This window comes from Maylandia zebra, linkage group LG6, assembly GCF_041146795.1.
Source record: "Maylandia zebra isolate NMK-2024a linkage group LG6, Mzebra_GT3a, whole genome shotgun sequence".
NCBI lineage: Eukaryota > Metazoa > Chordata > Actinopteri > Cichliformes > Cichlidae > Maylandia > Maylandia zebra.
Window position 1 is genome coordinate 26,075,098 of NC_135172.1, and position 24,500 is coordinate 26,099,597.

At 39.1% G+C, this 24,500-nt stretch overlaps 2 protein-coding genes across 14 annotated transcripts in view; one reads left to right on the plus strand and one right to left on the minus strand.

Annotated features, from left to right (window-relative positions):
• The window catches only part of camk2d2 (calcium/calmodulin-dependent protein kinase (CaM kinase) II delta 2), a 48,197-nt gene extending 46,014 nt beyond the window's left edge, over positions 1 to 2,183 (plus strand). For all 11 annotated transcript variants that reach the window (XM_014409067.3, XM_014409066.3, XM_023153025.3 and 8 more), the window contains one exon: positions 582 to 2,183. Coding sequence is in view for 9 of the 11 variants with exons in the window: in XM_014409066.3 (XP_014264552.2) it covers positions 582 to 585 (4 nt within the window). In the remaining 2 variants the exon portion in view is untranslated. The remainder of the gene's footprint in view (positions 1 to 581) is intronic.
• A 1,887-nt stretch (positions 2,184 to 4,070) lies between these two features.
• The window catches only part of ank2a (ankyrin 2a, neuronal), a 79,589-nt gene continuing 59,159 nt past the window's right edge, over positions 4,071 to 24,500 (minus strand). For 2 of the 3 annotated variants that reach the window (XM_076884945.1, XM_076884947.1), the window contains exons 44-48: positions 8,248 to 8,331; positions 8,000 to 8,164; positions 7,674 to 7,847; positions 7,365 to 7,456; positions 4,071 to 6,083 (exon numbers count right to left, since the gene is read on the minus strand). In XM_076884945.1, coding sequence (XP_076741060.1) covers positions 5,879 to 6,083; positions 7,365 to 7,456; positions 7,674 to 7,847; positions 8,000 to 8,164; positions 8,248 to 8,331 — 720 coding nt within the window. In that variant the 3' untranslated portion in view covers positions 4,071 to 5,878. The remainder of the gene's footprint in view (positions 6,084 to 7,364; positions 7,457 to 7,673; positions 7,848 to 7,999; positions 8,165 to 8,247; positions 8,332 to 24,500) is intronic. The other variant, XM_076884946.1, reaches the window with a different exon arrangement.

The following is a 24,500-nucleotide window of genomic DNA, read 5'->3' on the forward strand; positions in this document are numbered from 1 at the left end:
GTTTTTAATTAATTGCATGCTCAAAAAAACGTTTTGTCTCACTACCATTTCTTCTTGTTGCATGTTGAAGCTCTACTTGGAACCTTGTTAAGATCCAACCATGCAAAATATGATTTTTTGCCATTTTCAAGTGTTCTTAAACTTTTGATCGGGGCTGTTTAATGCGCTGAAACTGTAGTTGTATAACATAAAATATCACCTTAAGCATTCCGTGCAGACTTTCTTTAAAAGTGAAAGAACTCCTGCTGATTTGTTTTGAATTGAGAGCCTGGGAAATGTTCACTTGGCATGGCATGATCATAATATCGTGTATAAACTGTTTGCTTTGCAAAGGTTAAGTATAAATATTGGCATTATATTTGAACACACCTGTGCAAGTGTCTTGTTGGCATTTCTGGGATATTACCAGTAAACAGTATCGCAGAGCTGTTTGCATGCCAGTACCATGCCAGTACTTTTCACTTTCACTGATGTGTGCTTTTCATTTCATGCCATTACATGGCTTAATATGTTTTCTCAAAAGATCCTTTTTATGCTGTCTTGTCAGCAAAGATTCACATGGTTGCTCTCTGTCTTTTCAGTTAATGGAACATCAACATGTGGTCACATAAAAAAAAAAGAAAAAGAAAAAAGAACCCTCATCAGCAAATCTAGTGGAGTTCATGACTGCTCTTTGACCCCTCCATAAGGATATGACATACCACAGGAAACAAGTATTACTACATTTTACTGTTATGGCATTTTATTAATGGACATCATTCGAAACCACCACTGGGTGGCTGCACACTGTATTTGGACATTATGAAACAAGCATATTGAGAAAAAAATCTTTTTTGTTTGTTTTTTTAAGATGTTTTGGTATGCATTTTAAATATAAAATAGAGATGTTTAAAGATCTACAACTGTAACCTCTCCCCAAAAAATAGTTATGTATTTTTATGTGTATTTATGTGTGTGCAATTCAAAAACATTTGGAAGATCAGAATGTTAAAAATTGAGCTTGCTTTAGTTCTGGTGATGTATATACATTGTGATTGTTGGTTTAAAAACACAAAACACAACAAAAACAAATACTGAAATTGCTATTCTTGCTATCAGAGGACTTAAGAGTTTACGTAAAATCCAGTTTATGAGCTACATTTATGTTTGCTATGAGCTAAGTCATACTGTTTAAATTGTCAGATTTCAATCTATAGTACTAATTTAAATGTAAAGAAAAGCAGAGCAGCTTACACTTGCGTTGAGATATGTTTGCCTTTATATAAGTGAAATAAGAAATAAGAGAATGTAGCATATATGTAATATATGAAAATCCAAGACTATTGTGTAGTGCATGGTGGGGGGAGGGGGGTGTTATCGTGCTAAGATCATATGAAACTATTATATCTTCTGTTTGATTTGTCAGTCACTGACTTGTTTGTTTGTATTTGTTAATGTTGTGCATCAGTCCTGTCCAAATGTTTCTAATGTCCTCCAGCATCATGGAACTGTTGTAAAAACAATAACATTGTTATTGTTACCATCCAAATATCGGAATCTCATATCTAAGAGGAGGAGAATAAACTCCGGGTTGCCGAAGCACCACTTACATTTTGTACAAAAAATAAGACGAAAACAAGCTCATTTTTCATAACGTTTGTACTTGTATTGTATAACTGTATGTAGGGTTTCTTTTGTCATTTTATTCTTGTCATATCAGTGTGTTATTTTGCCAATTGCATAGAGGTGGTGCAGATGATGAAGATGGCACAAAAGCACTAGAAGGTTTGCCTTCTGTCAGGTCAAGTGATACAAACTGGTGGTCGGACTAATAGGTCTGGAAGCACTGTAATGAAAAAGTTGCACCAAGGCAAGAGGATGGTATCAGAAAATTGAAGGAGAGAAAGTGCAATGGACTGTAATAAATGTTGGGATGTCTTCCTTGGCGATCAGTGCTTCTGCTAGCCAGTGGTCTTACCACTGCAGGACAATGGCAGTGTCTTTGTCATCCCTACTGTTTGCTCTTTTCGACTGATTTGTCTCTTCTTTTTTAAAAGGGAAAATATGATAAACATTTCTTTCGACAAAACGTATGATGTCAATGCAATGCACCACTCCTTATCTGGTGTGTAACTGTTGCCAGCATGGCAATGGATGGCTTAACATGTTTAAGAAATAAATAAATCAGCTAAAATATGTGATAATTGATGTGTTTTAATTTTATTTTGTGTTATTTTGGTATTGATTTTTCATGCATTTGTGTCCTGTGGTTTGGTCACTGTGTGATTAGATTGCTGTGCTTCAGAAATGCTAAGCCCAGACCAGGCTATATTGTTGTGCCGGATTATTTGGATATTTAAAGACTTATATTACATTTTCATGTTTAAACATACTCTGAAATACAACATGTACAACCTGGGCTCTGGGGAGGCCAATCCATGACTGATAGTGTGCATACGTATCTTTTTTCTACGCAGGTATGCTTTTACTGCATTAGCAGTGTGTTTGGGATGATTTTCCGGCTGAAAATGATGCTGCTATTAATCAGATGCTTTCCAGATGGTATTGCATGGTGGACCAAAATATGATTGTTCACAATTCCATCAATTTTGACAAGATCTCCAACAACACTGACTAAAATACAGCCCCAAACCATGACAGAGCCTCAGCTGTGTTTTATAGTATGACTGTAGACAATCACTGTTATGACGTCTTCTTTTGTCCTGATTCCTCAAATTTTTTAAGGATACATTGTACACGATGTCGAAATATGCCAAGTGTTGAGTTGATGGCGCTTTGGGAATCACCTTGTTGTTGCAAAATTACCATTTACTCCTCAAAGTGTTATCTTTGGCTATTTTTTGTATTCAACTAAAGAAATGGAAAAGAATTATGTGCTTTTGCTAGTAACAAACTGTCTAAAGATGCAGTTAAAAATATGTTCTTTGCTAATTTGCCTGTTTTGTGTAGATACAACACTGGTTGATCCTTGTAGTTAGATGCCTTTTTGTGCATGAATGATTGATTAAAAAAATATTCCCCTGAAAATGGTCAGGTGTGAGGACTGGACTGAAAATGTGTGAGAAAGCATTTAAATATTTAAGCTACCAGGTGAAACATGTGTTTATGATCAATAAAGTTGGATTCTACTTACCTTGGTAGTATGGAGGTAAAGTGTATTAAATAAGCAGTTCAACCTTAAATGACCTCCTTGGATGAAGATTTGTTAACCTTTCAACCCTCTTACCATCAACAAGTTCTTGAATTCACTAGCTTTGTCGGGCTATTGCACAAGGACAACTGCAGGGTGCTAAACCAAGGAAAGGATCTTTAGATCACATCTCCAGAAGAGTGCATTTCACACAGACCTGAACATGTGTCAATTAGGCAAATCAATTTCTTAACCCACTGTGATGAAAGCTGTCCTGTTTATAAACCATTTCTTCCCAAGTAGCTGATTTGACTCTTAGTACACATGGGTGCAGATTTATGGATCATTTGTAATACTTTTTAAAGACTGGAACTGTGTCTTTGAAAATGTGTAGTGTGAGGTAAAATTCATGCAACCCATTTATCTTGAGTTTAAATGGAAATCTGTTTCTTCTGGGTTACCCCTGATGCCCAGCAGGAGGCAGTACAAACTCTACTAAGTACATGTGCCTAACATATCTTTATTATAAAACTGATGGGACTGGATGTAGCAGGAATTAAAAAAGACAATTTTTAAGATAATTTTTCCTTTGTCACAGTAGAAAAAGTGTAGTGTATTAGACATTTTCCCAACAAACAAAAGCTCCCCAGTTCAGTTCTGAGACATAAATCCTTTTGGAGTTAAGTCAGGAAGAAAATCCAGCATGATATTCATGGTCAAATATGCAGACAAGGTGCCCTCTTGCAAATAAAGAAGCAGAATAAAGTAGTTTCTAGAAAAGCACAGATGGAATTAATAATTCTCAGTTCCAGTAAGCTCTGAACTTGGTTATGCAAGACCTCCCCTGAGACACAACCATCAACAATACACCCAAGCTACTATTTTGGCATGTCAAAATGGCCCATTTTACAGTTAAAAGATGTAATCAGATACAACACTGCACATTTGTAGATTTTTATTCTCAGCTATAGATACACTGCAGCCATTTTCTTTTCTGCATTCTTGACTTTTGATACAGTAATACATGCCTTTATAGATATTTATTTATATATGCATTGTATATGTATATAACGGGTCATCATCACAGAGAAGGGATGCTGAGTCTTCAAATTAAAAGCATATCTGTCACAGTGAATCTCCACTAATTTGCATTTTTTTCTCTAAATCACAAAATAAACAGTGAGAGTGAGAGTAAATACATTGCATGTTGTAAATACAAACAGTAGCGATGCTCCGAGCTGTGGATAATCATATATTTAAGCTCTCAACCTGCTTTGTTACAGCAATCCCTCCACAATGAGTATATCCCTGTGGCTGATATATTCTGTACCTTGTATTGCAGTGCACAGAAAGCATGGAGGTTTCCTCTTCTGAAATTCAGGAGTGCAAATGCTAATTGTGTAAAATAAACATTTCTTTTCTTTGCTGACAGAAACTGCTACACATCCTTTAACTACATACGCCGAATCATTCACTCACACACATAACACAAAACCGCCTTTATCTACTTCAACAATCGGATTCAAAAGATAAACTAACAAATCTTTACATAAATAAAACACTGAGTGTATCATCATCTTACCGCAAATGTAATATTAGAAAACTGGGATTATTTCATTTCCCAGTGCCAAATCCTGAGGGGCTGAATTATTAAATTAAATAACTTCTCTACACGAAAATGAAAAAACAAACAAACATCAGCAAACAAGTTAAAATCACCTACAGAAACTTTTGACCAGCGTTCAGTGTGGTATTTAACTCATCAAATGCACAGACAAAATCAAACCTAAAGCACGTACAGTTACACCTGCACTCATCACATCCATACTTTAAAAGTGGAGGTCAACAATGATTAGTTGAAACATAATAATAAAGAATGAAAGACACACACACACACACACACACACACACACACACACACACACACACACACACACACACACAAGGTAAAGAAAAGCAGAAGGGCAATCCACACAACGACAAAGCAGTCAAAGCTAGGATCAAACTGACAGATGTTGATTAGTCATGCCTGTTAAGTTCACATGAGTGATTATTCATTCCTAGGCTACAGATGTCAGTAATGTTGAGATTAAATAGAATATATAATTCCCAAAGACAGAGTACACATAGTCAACACGAAACACAACAGCAGCAGTTAAATTCAGTGTCAGTACAGTCTGATTTTCTGTTTGTGATATCTTGACCATCTGAATCAAAAAAGCAGAGGCTAGTACAGTGAGTAAGTTGTTTTTTTTTCATAAAGGATTATCTGTGAAAGTTGTGAGAGGCAGTGCAATGTGAAATATCGCCTTTCAGTCCAAGCACCTACTCCAAGAGCAGTACCAGTGTTTTTAAGTAAAATGTACTTCGGAGGTTTGTGAGTTATTTGATGGGGATAGTGTCGCTCTGTTTTCTTTGAGTGTTCTGTTGCTCTACCACAGGATAAGACAAACCTATCAGACAACTTGAATCAGAAAGTAAAACAATCAGGAGATCAACAAAAGGCTTTCTTTGGTCACAAAAGGCAAAAAGATAAAAAAAATAAAATAAAGAAACTCAGAAGTACTTTGAAACCACACAGGGAAAAAACTCCAAATCAAGAACTAAAGATCATCTTCCAGGTCCTAAAGGGGAAGACTGTGGTAGCTTTGAGGTGTGTTTGTGCACACTAGGATTGCATGTGACTAATGCATAGGACTAGCAGGGATTTTAGCATGGGCACAACGAGGGAGTTGGGCAGAGTGTTACTCAATCATTTACTCTTCCTTCCTCCTCATCATTGTTCTTTTCTTCTTCGCAGTAGCGGTGAAAGAGCTGGTGGAGATGCTGTTGGAGATCACGGGTTTTTGATCCTTTTCTGGGGTGGTCCACTTTCTCTTGAATGACCTGTTTGCGCTGCCCAGCTCCCTCAACCACTGTTCGTGTGAGAGTGCAACCTTTACGCAGATGGGCCCTGGACAGGTAGCAAGAGGCAGGGAGGGGAAATAGATAAAGAAAGATAAATATCTTTGAAAAAATTCACCTGTGGAAAATAAAGTAAAGGAAGAGCTATAGTTACAGATATGTTATAGGAGAAAAAAAAAACCCCACACAGATTAGACCGTGTAAATCCAACATTACATTTTTGGATTTACACAGTTGAATTGAATTCAGGTTTACTTATAAAGTGCCAAATCCCAACAACGATCACCTCAGGACACTTGATACTGTAAAGTAAAGACCCTATAGTATTCTGGAGAAAACCCCAATAATCAAGTGACTCTATATCACCCACATGGGGGACGAAATGTGAAAGCTTTTTTAGAAACTCTAGAAACCACAAATAAACCTGCCGTCTGAAAGCAGAAGTGCTCTGTCGGGATAATATAAAACTGTCTGATGACGGTATGATGAAGCCTGATTACTCAAGATTTTGTATGTAAAGAAAAGGACTTTAAATTCAGTTGTGGACAGTGAGCCTGAGAAGCAGTTATGGGAGAAATTGATCTCTCTTTCTCATCTCTATTAATACTCGCTGCACACATGCACAGCAACTTCATGGTCTTGATGCATGCTCGATCGTCCAGGTAAGGAAATCCCCACAACTTGATTCTGTTCATCTGGACCTGAAATCACTATGACTAGATGAAAGGAATCAATTTTTTGTGAGCAACTTCATAGCTATTTTCTTAGTGGAGAAAGCTTAAGATTGTGTTGCAAAACTCATACTGTTAAGGCTGAAAACATGTCGTCCCCTGCGTGGAACCTGAATTCAGGTTCCTCAAACCAAGGAATTTCTTTTGAGCCAGTTTTTCCTGAATTAAACTTGTTTGTAAAATACCACCATTAGGAAACCTACGGAATTCTACTCAAAACTCATTTGTGTCAAAATGTATCTTTTTCCTTTTCATTTTTGTGTCTTTTGCTTGTTAATTACTTGGAATATTTAAGGCTATTCAACTTCTATACTACTCAAAAGCAGCAACACAAAGTAATCACTAAAACTATGATTTACTAAAAACAACTAAATAGTGCATGAATAATAATTTTAATGTAGTGCACGGGACAACATTTTCTTGCAGTTGTTCACAAGAGTTAAAAAATTATAAACTCACATCTCACTGGTTTATTTACACGTTTGACTTTGAATTGGTTAAGAATACAAAAAATTTGTTTGCCAGCACAAATGAACATGCGCAAACATTAGTCAATAATAGTAAGCTTCACACACACACGTGCACTCCAGTAGGCACACCTCCTGACCACTGTTCCATCCTCTTTGATAGTCTCTCTTTCTACCACCAGAGGGAGCTCTGTTCCGCTAAAACCACTCAAATAACCGAATGCCTGGTGGCATGAAAAGCAGAGAACACAGTCTCTTAATTCAAAGTGATTAAATAATAAAAAACATACATTTGAAACTCGAAACATCTTCACAATGTGCTGTTTGTTTATTTTTTTTTTAAACCTAAGGTGCTAAGACATGAAGAATGTTGATGTATAAGTATTATGTTAATATGTGGTTATGTGGTTGGGGAATAACGGTGACAAAGTGTTTAAAAACCTTCTTGAAGTCGTCCTGGGCTGTAGGCAGATCAGAGGTCAAAGACTGATCACCATGGTGTGTCACTGTCCTTTCACCCTCCAACACGGTTGTCCTTTCCGTGTGACTGATCTTGCGGCCATCAGCCGTCTCCTGCCTTGATGATGACGAATGCTCACGTTCGGTAAAAGTCACCTAGGTCAAAAAGTTTATTTAGCTGTACTTTATATATTAATGTCAGTATAGATGTTACACCTTCCATTTTTTGGTAAAAAACAAAACAAAAAACAACCCCAAAACAAAACAGAACAAAACACTATGAAGAAGGACATCTGCAACGAACATACCTCTGTGTGGTCTCCCTCACTTTTCACGACTGTCCGCTTCACAACCTTAGAGTAGCCATCTCCCTCCGCTGCAGGGACAAACCCCTGAGGAGCTCCTTCTAAGGTCGTCTCTTCATGCTCCGCACCATCCGCGGAAACACACTTACGTATAATTTTACGGGTAACCTGAGCAAGATAATGCATTTAACGACTATATATAGGATTAACTTATACTTGCATATAATGCATATAGTGCATTTTTTCTCCACCTTTTTGACAACTATGTGTCCATTTTCATCCTTGTACCTTTCTTCTGACACCGACTGGGCAGGGAGGTCTGGCATTTCATCAGCCTATGAGGAAAACAAGACAACTAATAATCATACAGGCTCATTTGGGTCAGTGAAATATTCACTTCTTTAACTGACAAATTAGTGCAACTGTATGTTCGAGTATAATAATGCACACAACTTTTAAGCAGTAATTCAGTGAGAAAACAGAGACTTCGGGACACAGGAAACAAACTTGCATTTTCAGATGTATTTTGTTAAATAAACCAAGAAAAAAAAGTGCTCACAGCAGCACAAAACTCTCAGGTTAGGCTCATACATGTTAATCAAGGGGTGTGTTATCTAATTTGAACCCATTTTAATCCTTTCTGTTAAGACTTAAGGTTGTTAGAAAATAAACATTTGTAACTTGACAGTGAAAGTTTTTAGCTTTCATTTAGTTGCCACACTGGTTTAAAACGTCATCAGTCATGCTAAATCAGATACCTGAATGACAACTCTTCTTTGTACTATTCTGGCAGTCAAAAATTCATCATCTGAACTTTCTGACATTGATCCAAGCTCAGCGTTGATCTCCTGACCAAGCAACACAAATCCATTGACATTTAATAATGAATGACAGCATGAATGCTAGGTTTGCAGGAAAGCAAGCAAGAAGCAGAGTGATATGTTGCACTTTCAGATGATTGCATGTCGTTTTGTACATTACACTGAAAGTACAACATGGCAGTCTATAATTAAACAAAAAAAGAAAATACACCATGCTCTTACCTAGATGACAATAAATGTGCCTACTGATGAAAAAAAAAGTAACTCATGTTATCACTGTGAGTGATCCTACTAGTTACAGGCAGCAAAGTGACATGCTAAGTTAGGATTAGTCAAATGTGAAATCAAAACAAATTAAGGGTTAGAAGGAGTTTTAGCTCCCATTCACGTGTCTACAGGGTTACCAGCAGTCATTCCTCTCTGAAGCAAATATAGTCATTTGGCCAAGCTCAGCTCTGGGGAAAACACTTGCAGTTTTTTTTACCAACTCTCATCTTACCCTTGTCAGAGATTTATCAGTATCATGATATGCTGCAGTTTCACAGACAGGTGGTGGTTGTGAAGTCTCACACAAGGTGAATTCTTCATCTGATGTTTCTTGCATTTCTTCTCTCTTTACATCTACACGATAAATAGGCTCATGGACAAAAGAAGCGTCTTCGTAATCTTCACTTCCAGAAGACAACAGTACTTTTTGATTCAACTTTTCCTGCACTCTAGAGTGATCCTGGGCTTGACCTCCACTTGACCTAGCTCTTGTCTCAGATTCATCAGGATCAGGCTCTGAGAAATCGGATGAACCCTGTTTGCAGTCAAAGTAAGGCTCTGGGTCAGAATATTCATTGGTTGGACTGTCTGCACCACTATGCACTATAGGACTGTATCCTGAAGGTATCTGAGTATAGGTAGATGAAATAGAGGAGGCCTCTGCATAGCCAGGTGGCAAGTTGTACTCTTCATCAGAGGCTGAAGAAGAATAAGTTTTGGGTTTGACTGAAGAAGACTCAGAGTCAAAACATTCATCGTCTACTGAAGTCAGAGATCCTTCTGAATGGTGTTCACTGGTCCTGTCCTCATCTGAAGATATTTTTAAGTTCCTTGATGAGGAATTGGGCACCAGTTCTTCAAAGCTGAAATTTCTTGCAGATATCACTGTCTCAGGAGTCAAATCAGAAAGAGACTGTGAAGACAAATCTTCATTATGTATACTGTCAACAGAGTTTGCTGCCCATAACTGAAGTCTATCTGGGTTAGTCTGTGATTCTGTCACACCTTTAAAGTCATTAGATGGCATAGCTAATTCATGTGCTTCTTGACTCTGAAGAATGTCAGTTGTAGCATCTTCCCAACAAATATCTTTCTCAGGTATGTCAGACTTGCTCTTTGTAGCAACTGAAGGAAATTTCTGAGTATTATTTAGACCATGTGTGCTTAACTGAAATGCATCCACATGAAAGCTTGGTTGTTCCATTTCTTCACAAAGTCTTTGGGAAGAATCTGGGCTCGAAAGGGATTCATTAGAGGACTCAGAACTGTCTTTATGAAGACCAGAGCTTGATGGTACGCTTATGACAAGTTTTGTTACATCGGGAATGACTGAGACCATTTCATGTTCAAGCTGAATGGATGTCTGGAAATGTGGATGCTCTGTAATGGGAATATCTGGGTTATCTACTGCAAGCTGTGCAGCAGATGATAGATTGACTTTTAGCATATCACTATATTCTGCAGGGCTGTGATCCTGAAGGAAAATATCTTGGAACTCATACATTTGGTCAACTGCAGGGATCTCGTTGGTGGATTCAGATGAATGTGGTTTAAGTGCCTCTGGTCTAAACTTAAGTTTCATCTCCTCCAGATCTGACAGAAGCTGGTCAAGCTGAGGGGACCCAGACCCTGGTGGTGTTGGTGTGGATTCTGAGGACATGACAGTTGCAGCATCTGGGCTATCTTGAGCTGTTTGAGAGACTGATTCTAGAGTCATGAAGCTTGGTTTAACTAAGCCATAATCTTCACTTGTGGGAGATGACATTTTGTCTTTTTCCTGTGGTGCACTAATTTGATTGTTCACTGTGGTGTCAAATTGTGCTTTACTCAAGTCAAAGTTAGCTGGAATTGGTAATTCTAGTTTTTTAGTGAAAACTGTATTTGAATCACATGGTAAGGATGGGGATTCTGCTGGAAAGACCTGCCTCTGTCCTAATTCAAGATTTTTTTGTTGTGAATCTTGTGAAATATTTGTCTTGGAAGATGCAGGTGACACCTGAAAGAAATGGTACAATGAAGTGGGAATTAAAAATAAATATCATGGGTGGTTTTGTTGTTGATTTAAGGAAGACTCCAATGACGCATGCATTTTCCAAGATTTTTCAAGGACAAGTTGGTGTTTTAAATACAAGAACAGTGAGCAATATTTTAAATAATTAAGTTCACTTGTAGTGCACATGCATATAAAACAGAATTAACATATTAAGAAATATGTTAATACATGTATTTAACAAGCAGCATGAGGTTTAAAAAGCATGGCATGACCTATTAAGATGCCCATCGATATTTTTGAAATATTCTTCATAGCAGTACATAATTGACAAGACATTATATTACAACTATGATAGACTTGCAAAAATGAATAACAAAAGATTTGATTTACTGTGAAGATGAACATGCATAAGTATAGTATAAAGTCACTTCCATGTCATATAAAGTCAGCCATCCAGCAGTTTATAAAATTTGCTAGTGCATTTTGCTGAGCTGCATTACTGCAATAATAATAACACTGTTTCAAAAAACCTGCCCAAATGACACAGCATTATAAGGAAAGGTTACAAAAACACATCAGGTGAAAATTTGAATCAACGCAACCAACCCAAGGTGTTGCGCCCCTGCCAATACATTTGGGAAAGCAAAATGTGTGGGTTTTAAATGTAAAAATTCTTTGGCGGAGGATGTACTTTCAAAGAGGAAGAAAAATATCAGCTGTGGCAAATTTAGAATTCTGTGTTTTTTAACTGAACAGCTAAATATTGCAAAAAATTTGCTGCAACTACAGTAAATAAAAAATACATTTCTATTGGTAATCTCTATTAGTTTTGCTTCAGAGAAAGGGCATTCTACCTGTTCTAATGCAAACATGCCATGGTCAGAGAGCCATTGCTTGTTATTGGGGGAAGCTACTACTTATAAAAATCAACACTGCATTCACTGATATGCAACAGCCTTTGCTGCCTTACCAATGCCATGGAAATTTTTCTCTTGAACTTGATCGTGGATTTTCTTTTCATGGGCTTTTCATGTACTTGGGAAGATCAGTCTTGGACATGTGATATTGTTGTGTCCATTTTTGTTCATACACAAGTTGTATTCACTTCAGGGATTCTTTTTTCCTTGAGGTTGTTCATTGGAAAGCCTCCTCCAGCCAGGTACCATGATGAAAACCACTGTTTTCTACAGATGGCTTGTGACTCAAATGATGAAAACTAGCTGTGGTTTATTGTGATCTAATATAGACTTTTTGGCATTTAGGCTTTATTAAAAAACAAACTGAAAAACGATTATTTATATCTTAGTAAAGAGTTATAGGTTCGTTTTCAGATGTTTCATTTTGTGTAGTCTTTGTTTCAAGATATGTATCTGTGACTGTAACTAATGTAGAGTGAAATCAGAATTTTGTAATCTATTTGAATGCTCTTCTATTTTTTCTTCTTACTTGCCAAAACCAACAGCAACAGATCCTCTGTCTGAACTAGCCTGCATGCCAGATATACTTGGGCAAGATAGTAACCCCAAGTTGCTCTTCGATGCATCCACTGGAGTGTGAATTTTAGACAGAAAGCAATTGCATAGAAAAAGAAAAAAAAAGTGCTTGTATGAGTGGGTGAATAAGGCAAGTTGTAGCGCTCCGAGTGCCTTGTCAGAGTAGAAAAGTGCTATATAAGAACCAGTCCATTTACTACTGCTTGAGCATAGGGCTTTGTCTGATTGTTGGGGAGTTTCACTCTAATCTGAATTTTAAATAATTTTAGTGATTGCAGGCAACAAATCATCAACAACTGACTGTGGACACCTTTTTTTGTACAGTACATTTATGGGGGACCCGTAGGATTGAATATTAAACTCTAAAGTATAGAGTGTACAATACACATTGTATACAATAAAAACTAGTGTATACAATCGATAATATGGTCATATCACATAAAAGAAAAATAGCAAAACATAAATAATTACAGTGTCTCTCCAGATTAGATAGATAGGTAATTTTATTATCTGAGCTGTGAATATACAATGTTATGCCTATAATGTCTATTCTCTGAAAGACAGAATTGAGTTGGTGGAAGACAGATGATCTGTGACAAAGCACAACACCTGTCAACTCCCTCTGGTGGCCCATCTGCACCATGTGATGACAATTCATTTGCTAACTTTTTATTTATCCAGGGAACATAGTGACAGATATAGCATTTCATTTCCTTTCTAAATTATTTGTTGCACCAAATATTATAATGTCTTAAAATCAGAGTCAAATACCTCAGCACTCCTGAACAAAACTGTTTTGACCAGATGGTGACCCTTTAATTTATAATTTATGTTGTCACGCCTCCATTTGAATGTGCCCCTACAGCATCAGATAGGCATTTCTGCTGGTGTAACTCTACTAACTAATGCAAAAGCTTGTTTGGACAGAATAAAACAGATAAACAACTGGTCACACTGCATTCTGAGTATGAGCAGTAGGTCAGCCACAACATTGAAACTACCTGATATTTGGTAGACACCCAGCAAAACACCTATGGTCCACTTATGCATGCACATAGGATGTTACATGCAGGTTACACTATACAAGACTAGACCTTGACTAGACCTTACTCCAAAATGTGGCCTGGATTTCCAGCATTACAGCCTTAAGCCTGTGACAAAATCAGCAGACTTGAGCTTAATAAAACTTGACTAGCGTTAGGGGTGGGCGGTAGAAACGGTATATGATAGAAACAATATAAATTTGGCCAACGGTAGAGATTTTGACTTATACCGCTCTACCATGATAGCGCATGTTGACGGCGTCATCAAGCTGTGCCTGTTTTGGTCGAAAGCATTGCAGCAGCTGCAAACAACATCATCTGCAAATTATGCCGGGCGACAGTAATAGCAAAGAGACGAAGCACTTTTCGAATATGGGGAAAGCTAAAAACTGCGCTTCCTCCACTTCCGTACCATTGATTCAATAATGATGAATTCTCTCGCAGCTGTTCTATTCCCATGTTGTTGCAGTATATTAATGACTAACCTCGTATTGTGGATTACCTCAGTTGTTCTCCTGACTGAAGTTTTGTCCGTTTATAGCATCCTGCCATGCAATTGCATTTGTCCCTAACCACCAGAAATCCTCACGTTAACTTTTATCGAGTGGAAAAAGGTTAGCGTTCATCCTTCAGCTTCACTGTGCTAATGTTATGCTAACATAGCTGTTTTGCTAGCGATCACGTAGCACATCATTATATACCAGCTAGTCCAACTTCAGTAACCCTACAAAAATCACTGCTGTTTAGTTTTCTGTCTGTTTTCATTTATGTTGGAAGTCATAGCAGACCTGTACATTTTAATTTTTCAGAAATCTCTCAGTCAGAACATGCTATATCATGTTTAAGTGGAAACTAGCGAGCTAACTTCCTGCTAACTTCTAACTCCATTAAATTTAATAAATTCTGTTTTCATGGATGCCTGGATGTTAAACTTAATTGTTACACCTGGTAAAGCAGCAACGCTGATTATTTTATTAAGGATGAAAGAATTTAGACAGTTTTTCGTTTGACTTTGGGACCTGAAGCAGACGGAGTTTTGGACCCGGATTACTCCGCGAAGCTCCTGACTACGGCAGCCGTAACGCTCCGGCAATCCATCAAGCTGTGCGCCTTCATAGCTTACCAAAATCATACTAAAACATTTTTTGACAGATTTCTACCACATAAAATCGGTTCGAGGTGAGTAAGCACAACCAGAATTCAGACATAAGGCACACTGTCGATTTCTGAGAAAATGAAAGTATTTTATGCCTTATAGCGGGGGGTAGACAACCTTTCTGATGATGAGTACCATCTAAAATTTCCTCAGAAGTCAATGTGCCATATGATTGCATTAGCAATAAATTTAATAACTCTATATTGACAGTTACACACTATATAGAACAACTTTATAGAATTATATTTGTTCGCAGATGTTTGCAGCTATCAGTGAATAGTTATCAGCTGTTTTGAAACAAAAAAATACACTTTTTATCCATAACAAGAACTCCATAACAGCAAATGAACTGTACAACAGAAAATGCAAATGCTCTTTATGGTCTCCTCACAACAATGATAAGAAAAATAAACTGAGCCAATATGACATGTTTGTTAATACAGGGATACACATGTTAATGTGATCTCTGGTCTCCCACTCAGAGACACAGGTCTACGAGTGTCCAGCATGCAGACCGCTACCTGAGGACACTCTTCGTGTGAGAGAAAATCTGCTTACACAGATATGTAGAGCCAAATACTGTCAATAATGCCTCTGCAATGTTCTGAAGACAGTTAAACTTGTCAGGTAGTGATGTCCAGCAGGTGAAAATGCAAGCTCCATGAACACGCACAGCTATGGATTCCAGCTTCGTTCGTAGTTCTGCAAACTTTCACCCCCACAAAGTTGAGGTTTTCAGTTCAATCAGCTGCATTTCAATGTCGCATTAACTGGCATTAACTCAGCCAGTTAATGCGAGACAAATCCAGCTGCTCATTAAAGCCTTCTGGTTTGATCAGTCTCGAGTCTACGGATGTATCCGTGTATTTCTGTGGTGCTGATGCTGCGCTGAGCGGAGAGCTCCTGAAGCATCTGAAGTGTCGGAATGTGGAAATTTCAACATCGCTTGAAAAAACTGTCAGCTAGCAACGTCCCTCTCACTGGTAAGCTAAGTTATTTTTAGCCAATTACAAGTTGAATCTGGTCGTTGTGGTTGTTAGCTAAGATACCGTCATTAAGAAGCGGCACAACTAGTGTGTCTATGTGAGCTAATTTGTGATGTGCACCGCTGGCCCAGCCATTTATTTTTTAATGCACCTTCTCAGATTAACTCACTGCGTGTCGTGCCCAGGGCTGGACTGTGACAAAAGATCGGCCCGGGCATTTTGACTAGAGACTGGCCCACCAGGTATTAAAGATATAAAGCCTTTGAATGAAAACAAACGCCTTGGTGACAGTGATGTACACTGTCTTGTTGGTATATGTATGATTTCTATACATTTTACGTCAGATAAAAACTTTGGTTATAAGATTCAGATAATTATTTAATAAAAGCTAGATATTTTTAAATGAGAATAAGAAAGAAACATATTTCTTTGTGCCCCCCTTTCCCTGTTAATGCCCTACCTGGCCCCCTGGCAAAACTTTGCTAGATGATGTTGCTGTTTTCCTGTTTCCGCTGGTTTCCTGTTTCTGGTGCAAAGTGGGCGATAAACAAGCATAGCCGATCAGCTGATCATTGATCAGTTTCATGACTGAAGTAGCAACAGGAGAGGGAGGGGGAGAGAGTGAGAGAAGAAGAAACAGCTGTGCAGCGTAAAGACGCAGAAAAACTCCAGCTTTGCTTGTGAAGCTCGCACACAAGAATTTCACTCACATGTGCTGTACCAATGTACCTGCACATGTGATGTGACAATAAAAGTGATTTGATTTGATTTGTTACAAAAATAAATAAATAAATAAATACATAATCAGCCCATAAAAACGAAAATCACCCGGTATGCCAGATGGCCAGTCCAGATACGGTCGTGCCATCAGTTAACCCTTGGCACGCGTGCCCAGGGTTGTCGACCCCTGCCTTATAGTGTGTAAAGTATGTTATACAGAAGAAAAGAATATATCGCGATATATATCGTTACCGCACATGCTTCAAATTATACCATGATATGGATTTTAGGCCATATTGACCAGCCCTAACTGGCGTGGATAATCATTAAACATTACACATTAGGGAACATGAAAGGCTTGGTCAAACAAAAAAACAAACCCCCCTCAAAATTAGGGCTCAAAATACAACCACATTCACTAAAAAAGGCAACAGTTGAAAACACATAAGGGAACATTAAGCTCATTTTGAGTTAATCCCATGATCCTAGTAGTACCTAGAAGCCCTAGCAGTAACTAGTTGGCCTTACTTGCATTGAGGAAAAGAGCATAAGGACTAAGGAATAAAGGAATAAAGGATAAATAGAATATATGTGTAGGGGAATCACACAGTTTATCATAAATTAACGTCATAAGTCAAGATTACGGGTGTCTTCAGCATTGCAATAGAGATGCTTGAAGATCTAATAACACAATAGTTGTTATGAAAAAAAAGATGACTGGTGACTGGTGAAATACTAGAGAAAAAAAACTGAACCATTTTAGTTACTATTGCGTCAGGATATTTTTTGTGATGTTCAACTGACTTGACTAAATAGGTGGATGGTTTCAGAAAATCTAATATCACAACAAGGACATTTTCCTTTATACATTGGATCAGAAAGATGTGACATTAGTTTGGGAAAACAAACTTTGTTTTGTATGCTAGAATCACTAACATATCTCATTTCATATGACTGTGGCAAGGAATGCAAAGATGAAGTGTGTACCTGGGTATGGTTTTTATTAACTAATAGGTTTTGAGAAGATAGAGGTTCAAAATCTGATGAAAAAGCCTTGGCTGAAGTTGATTTTTCTCTGAAAGCATGACTTGATTTTCGGGACGAAGTTGTGTCGCGTTCATTTTCTGGGGACGAAGGACTATTATTTGATAAAGAATCGGGACCAAAATCAGATGAATGTGACTGAGAGGACACTGGTCTGATCTCATCAAACATAATTTCCAGACGCAAATCAGAATCTTCCCAGTCTGAAAATGCTGATTCTGGTGTAACCGACCTTTGCCCTAACAATTCCGCATTACATTCATTATGGGGACATCTGAACTGAGGAACAGGTGAGTCCGGAGAGAGTGGCCTAAATTCACCTTCAGACTCCAGCGATTCAGGAGACTGGGGCCTTAATTCCGCCACCCACTCGTCTAGAAGATAAAGGGTATGTTCTGTATCAGATGCTTCTGATGGCGAAGATGCAGAAGGCATAGTTCTCAAGTCACTACTTTGGAAGTCAAATAAAGTGTCACATTCATTGTCATGTGTAAAGCCTCGCACAACCTGTGCATAGGTCAAAGTTCTTGAAGCAGGCAGCAAAGGCGATGATTTTACAGTAAGAGCTGAGTGTTTAACTTCAACATTTGAAGAGTAGGAATCTGGTGAATCTGGTCTGTTGTCTTCAAACATTTGTGCAAGACAAGATTCTAAATCATCATTATCGGACATTGTTGAAAGAGGTGACGTGGGCCTATTTTCAGAATATTGCAAGTAGTAGTTACAATGTTGACTGATTGTTGGACTTAACATCATGGAAGAAGAATGAGGACATTGATGAACTGACACCACAGATTCTGGGGAGGATGCTCTAAAGTCTGCCAGCCAACTGTTCAAGAGTGAAAAGTCCAAACCAGGAGACACAAACTCTGGAGACAACGCTCTATTATCTGACAACAGATCCAGACTAAAATCAGATGAATGTGACTGAGAGGACACTGGTCTGATCTCATCAAACATAATTTCCAGACACAAATGAGAATCTTCCCAGTCTGAAAATGCTGATTCTGGTGTAACCGACCTTTGCCCTAACAATTCCGCATTACATTCATTATGGGGACATCTGAACTGAGGAACAGGTGAGTCCGGAGAGAGCGGCCTAAATTCACCTTCAGACTCCAGCGATTCAGGAGACTGTGGCCTTAATTCCGCCACCCACTCGTCTAGAAGATAAAGGGTATGTTCTGTATCAGATGCTTCTGATAGCGAAGATGCAGAAGGCATAGTTCTCAAGTCACTACTTTGGAAGTCAAATAAAGTGTCACATTCGTTGTCATGTGTAAAGCCTCGCACAACCTGTGCATAGGTCAAAGTTCTTGAAGCAGGCAGCAAAGGCGAAGATTTTACAGTAAGAGCTGAGTGTTTAACTTCAACATTTGAAGAGTAGGAATCTGGTGAATCTGGTCTGTTGTCTTCAAACATTTGTGCAAGACAAGATTCTAAATCATCATTATTGGAAATTGTTGAAAGAGGTGACGTGGGCCTTTTTTCAGAATATTGCAAGTAGTAGTTACAATGTTGACTGATTGTTGGACTTAACATCAGGGAAGAAGAATGAAGACATTGATGAACTGACACCACAGATTCTGGGGAGGATGCTCTAAAGTCTGCCAGCCAACTGTTCAAGAGTGAAAAGTCCAAACCAGGAGACACAAACTCTGGAGACAACGCTCTATTATCTGACAACAGATCCAGACTAAAATCAGATGAATGTGACTGAGAGGACACTGGTCTGATGTCATCAAACATAATTTCCAGACACAAATGAGAATCTTCCCAGTCTGAAAATGCTGATTCTGGTGTAACCGACCGTTGCCCTAACAATTCCGCATTACATTCATTATGGGGACATCTGAACTGAGGAACAGGTGAGTCCGGAGAGAGCGGCCTAAATTCACCTTCAGACTCCAGCGATTCAGGAGACTGTGGCCTTAATTCCGCCACCCACTCGTCTAGAAGATAAAGGGTATATTCTGTATCAGATGCTTCTGATGGCGAAGATGCAGAAGGCATAGTTCTCAAGTCACTACTTTGGAAGTCAAATAAAGTGTCACATTCGTTGTCATGTGTAAAGCCTCGCACAACCTGTGCATAGGTCAAAGTTCTTGAAGCAGGCAGCAAAGGCGATGATTTTACAGTAAGAGCTGAGTGTTTAACTTCAACATTTAAAGAATAGGAATCTGGTGAATCTGATCTGTTGTCTTCAAACATTTGTGCAAGACAAGATTCTAAATCATCATTATCGGACATTGTTGAAAGAGGTGACGTGGGCCTTTTTTCAGAATATTGCAAGTAGTAGTTACAATGTTGACTGATTGTTGGACTTAACATCAGGGAAGAAGAATGAGGACATTGATGAACTGACACCACAGATTCTGGGGAGGATGCTCTAAAGTCTGCCAGCCAACTGTTCAAGAGTGAAAAGTCCAAACCAGGAGACACAAACTCTGGAGACAACGCTCTATTATCTGACAACAGATCCAGACTAAAATCAGATGAATGTGACTGAGAGGACACTGGTCTGATGTCATCAAACATAATTTCCAGACACAAATGAGAATCTTCCCAGTCTGAAAATGCTGATTCTGGTGTAACCGACCGTTGCCCTAACAATTCCGCATTACATTCATTATGGGGACATCTGAACTGAGGAACAGGTGAGTCCGGAGAGAGCGGCCTAAATTCACCTTCAGACTCCAGCGATTCAGGAGACTGTGGCCTTAATTCCGCCACCCACTCGTCTAGAAGATAAAGGGTATGTTCTGTATCAGATGCTTCTGATGGCGAAGATGCAGAAGGCATAGTTCTCAAGTCACTACTTTGGAAGTCAAATAAAGTGTCACATTCGTTGTCATGTGTAAAGCCTCGCACAACCTGTGCATAGGTCAAAGTTCTTGAAGCAGGCAGCAAAGGCGATGATTTTACAGTAAGAGCTGAGTGTTTAACTTCAACATTTGAAGAGTAGGAATCTGGTGAATCTGGTCTGTTGTCTTCAAACATTTGTGCAAGACAAGATTCTAAATCATCATTATCGGACATTGTTGAAAGAGGTGACGTGGGCCTTTTTTCAGAATATTGCAAGTAGTAGTTACAATGTTGACTGATTGTTGGACTTAACATCAGGGAAGAAGAATGAGGACATTGATGAACTGACACCACAGATTCTGGGGAGGATGCTCTAAAGTCTGCCAGCCAACTGTTCAAGAGTGAAAAGTCCAAACCAGGAGACACAAACTCTGGAGACAATGCTCTATTATCTGACAACAGATCCAGACTAAAATCAGATGAATGTGACTGAGAGGACACTGGTCTGATCTCATCAAACATAATTTCCAGACGCAAATCAGAATCTTCCCAGTCTGAAAATGCTGATTCTGGTGTAACCGACCTTTGCCCTAACAATTCCGCATTACATTCATTATGGGGACATCTGAACTGAGGAACAGGTGAGTCCGGAGAGAGCGGCCTAAATTCACCTTCAGACTCCAGCGATTCAGGAGACTGTGGCCTTAATTCCGCCACCCACTCGTCTAGAAGATAAAGGGTATGTTCTGTATCAGATGCTTCTGATGGCGAAGATGCAGAAGGCATAGTTCTCAAGTCACTACTTTGGAAGTCAAATAAAGTGTCACATTCGTTGTCATGTGTAAAGCCTCGCACAACCTGTGCATAGGTCAAAGTTCTTGAAGCAGGCAGCAAAGGCGATGATTTTACAGTAAGAGCTGAGTGTTTAACTTCAACATTTAAAGAATAGGAATCTGGTGAATCTGGTCTGTTGTCTTCAAACATTTGTGCAAGACAAGATTCTAAATCATCATTATCGGACATTGTTGAAAGAGGTGACGTGGGCCTATTTTCAGAATATTGCAAGTAGTAGTTACAATGTTGACTGATTGTTGGACTTAACATCAGGGAAGAAGAATGAGGACATTGATGAACTGACACCACAGATTCTGGGGAGGATGCTCTAAAGTCTGCCAGCCAACTGTTCAAGAGTGAAAAGTCCAAACCAGGAGACACAAACTCTGGAGACAACGCTCTATTATCTGACAACAGATCCAGACTAAAATCAGATGAATGTGACTGAGAGGACACTGGTCTGATCTCATCAAACATAATTTCCAGACACAAATGAGAATCTTCCCAGTCTGAAAATGCTGATTCTGGTGTAACCGACCTTTGCCCTAACAATTCCGCATTACATTCATTATGGGGACATCTGAACTGAGGAACAGGTGAGTCCGGAGAGAGCGGCCTAAATTCACCTTCAGACTCCAGCGATTCAGGAGACTGTGGCCTTAATTCCGCCACCCACTCGTCTAGAAGATAAAGGGTATGTTCTGTATCAGATGCTTCTGATGGCGAAGATGCAGAAGGCATAGTTCTCAAGTCACTACTTTGGAAGTCAAATAAAGTGTCACATTCGTTGTCATGTGTAAAGCCTCGCACAACCTGTGCATAGGTCAAAGTTCTTGAAGCAGGCAGCAAAGGCGATGATTTTACAGTAAGAGCTGAGTGTTTAACTTCAACATTTAAAGAATAGGAATCTGGTGAATCTGGTCTGTTGTCTTCAAACATTTGTGCAAGACAAGATTCTAAATCATCATTATCGGACATTGTTGAAAGAGGTGACGTGGGCCTATTTTCAGAATATTGCAAGTAGTAGTTACAATGTTGACTGATTGTTGGACTTAACATCAGGGAAGAAGAATGAGGACATTGATGAACTGACACCACAGATTCTGGGGAGGATGCTCTAAAGTCTGCCAGCCAACTGTTCAAGAGTGAAAAGTCCAAACCAGGAGACACAAACTCTGGAGACAATGCTCTATTATCTGACAACAGATCCAGACTAAAATCAGATGAATGTGACTGAGAGGACACTGGTCTGATCTCATCAAACATAATTTCCAGACGCAAATCAGAATCTTCCCAGTCTGAAAATGCTGATTCTGGTGTAACCGACCTTTGCCCTAACAATTCCGCATTACATTCATTATGGGGACATCTGAACTGAGGAACAGGTGAATCCGGAGAGAGCGGCCTAAATTCACCTTCAGACTCCAGCGATTCAGGAGACTGTGGCCTTAATTCCGCCACCCACTCGTCTAGAAGATAAAGGGTATATTCTGTATCAGATGCTTCTGATGGCGAAGATGCAGAAGGCATAGTTCTCAAGTCACTACTTTGGAAGTCAAATAAAGTGTCACATTCGTTGTCATGTGTAAAGCCTCGCACAACCTGTGCATAGGTCAAAGTTCTTGAAGCAGGCAGCAAAGGCGATGATTTTACAGTAAGAGCTGAGTGTTTAACTTCAACATTTAAAGAATAGGGATCTGGTGAATCTGGTCTGTTGTCTTCAAACATTTGTGCAAGACAAGATTCTAAATCATCATTATCGGACATTGTTGAAAGAGGTGACGTGGGCCTATTTTCAGAATATTGCAAGTAGTAGTTACAATGTTGACTGATTGTTGGACTTAACATCAGGGAAGAAGAATGAGGACATTGATGAACTGACACCACAGATTCTGGGGAGGATGCTCTAAAGTCTGCCAGCCAACTGTTCAAGAGTGAAAAGTCCAAACCAGGAGACACAAACTCTGGAGACAATGCTCTATTATCTGACAACAGATCCAGACTAAAATCAGATGAATGTGACTGAGAGGACACTGGTCTGATCTCATCAAACATAATTTCCAGACGCAAATCAGAATCTTCCCAGTCTGAAAATGCTGATTCTGGTGTAACCGACCTTTGCCCTAACAATTCCGCATTACATTCATTATGGGGACATCTGAACTGAGGAACAGGTGAGTCCGGAGAGAGCGGCCTAAATTCACCTTCAGACTCCAGCGATTCAGGAGACTGTGGCCTTAATTCCGCCACCCACTCGTCTAGAAGATAAAGGGTATGTTCTGTATCAGATGCTTCTGATGGCGAAGATGCAGAAGGCATAGTTCTCAAGTCACTACTTTGGAAGTCAAATAAAGTGTCACATTCGTTGTCATGTGTAAAGCCTCGCACAACCTGTGCATAGGTCAAAGTTCTTGAAGCAGGCAGCAAAGGCGATGATTTTACAGTAAGAGCTGAGTGTTTAACTTCAACATTTAAAGAATAGGAATCTGGTGAATCTGGTCTGTTGTCTTCAAACATTTGTGCAAGACAAGATTCTAAATCATCATTATCGGACATTGTTGAAAGAGGTGACGTGGGCCTATTTTCAGAATATTGCAAGTAGTAGTTACAATGTTGACTGATTGTTGGACTTAACATCAGGGAAGAAGAATGAGGACATTGATGAACTGACACCACAGATTCTGGGGAGGATGCTCTAAAGTCTGCCAGCCAACTGTTCAAGAGTGAAAAGTCCAAACCAGGAGACACAAACTCTGGAGACAATGCTCTATTATCTGACAACAGATCCAGACTAAAATCAGATGAATGTGACTGAGAGGACACTGGTCTGATCTCATCAAACATAATTTCCAGACGCAAATCAGAATCTTCCCAGTCTGAAAATGCTGATTCTGGTGTAACCGACCTTTGCCCTAACAATTCCGCATTACATTCATTATGGGGACATCTGAACTGAGGAACAGGTGAGTCCGGAGAGAGCGGCCTAAATTCACCTTCAGACTCCAGCGATTCAGGAGACTGTGGCCTTAATTCCGCCACCCACTCATCTAGAAGATAAAGGGTATATTCTGTATCAGATGCTTCTGATGGCGAAGATGCAGAAGGCATAGTTCTCAAGTCACTACTTTGGAAGTCAAATAAAGTGTCACATTCGTTGTCATGTGTAAAGCCTCGCACAACCTGTGCATAGGTCAAAGTTCTTGAAGCAGGCAGCAAAGGCGATGATTTTACAGTAAGAGCTGAGTGTTTAACTTCAACATTTAAAGAATAGGGATCTGGTGAATCTGGTCTGTTGTCTTCAAACATTTGTGCAAGACAAGATTCTAAATCATCATTATCGGA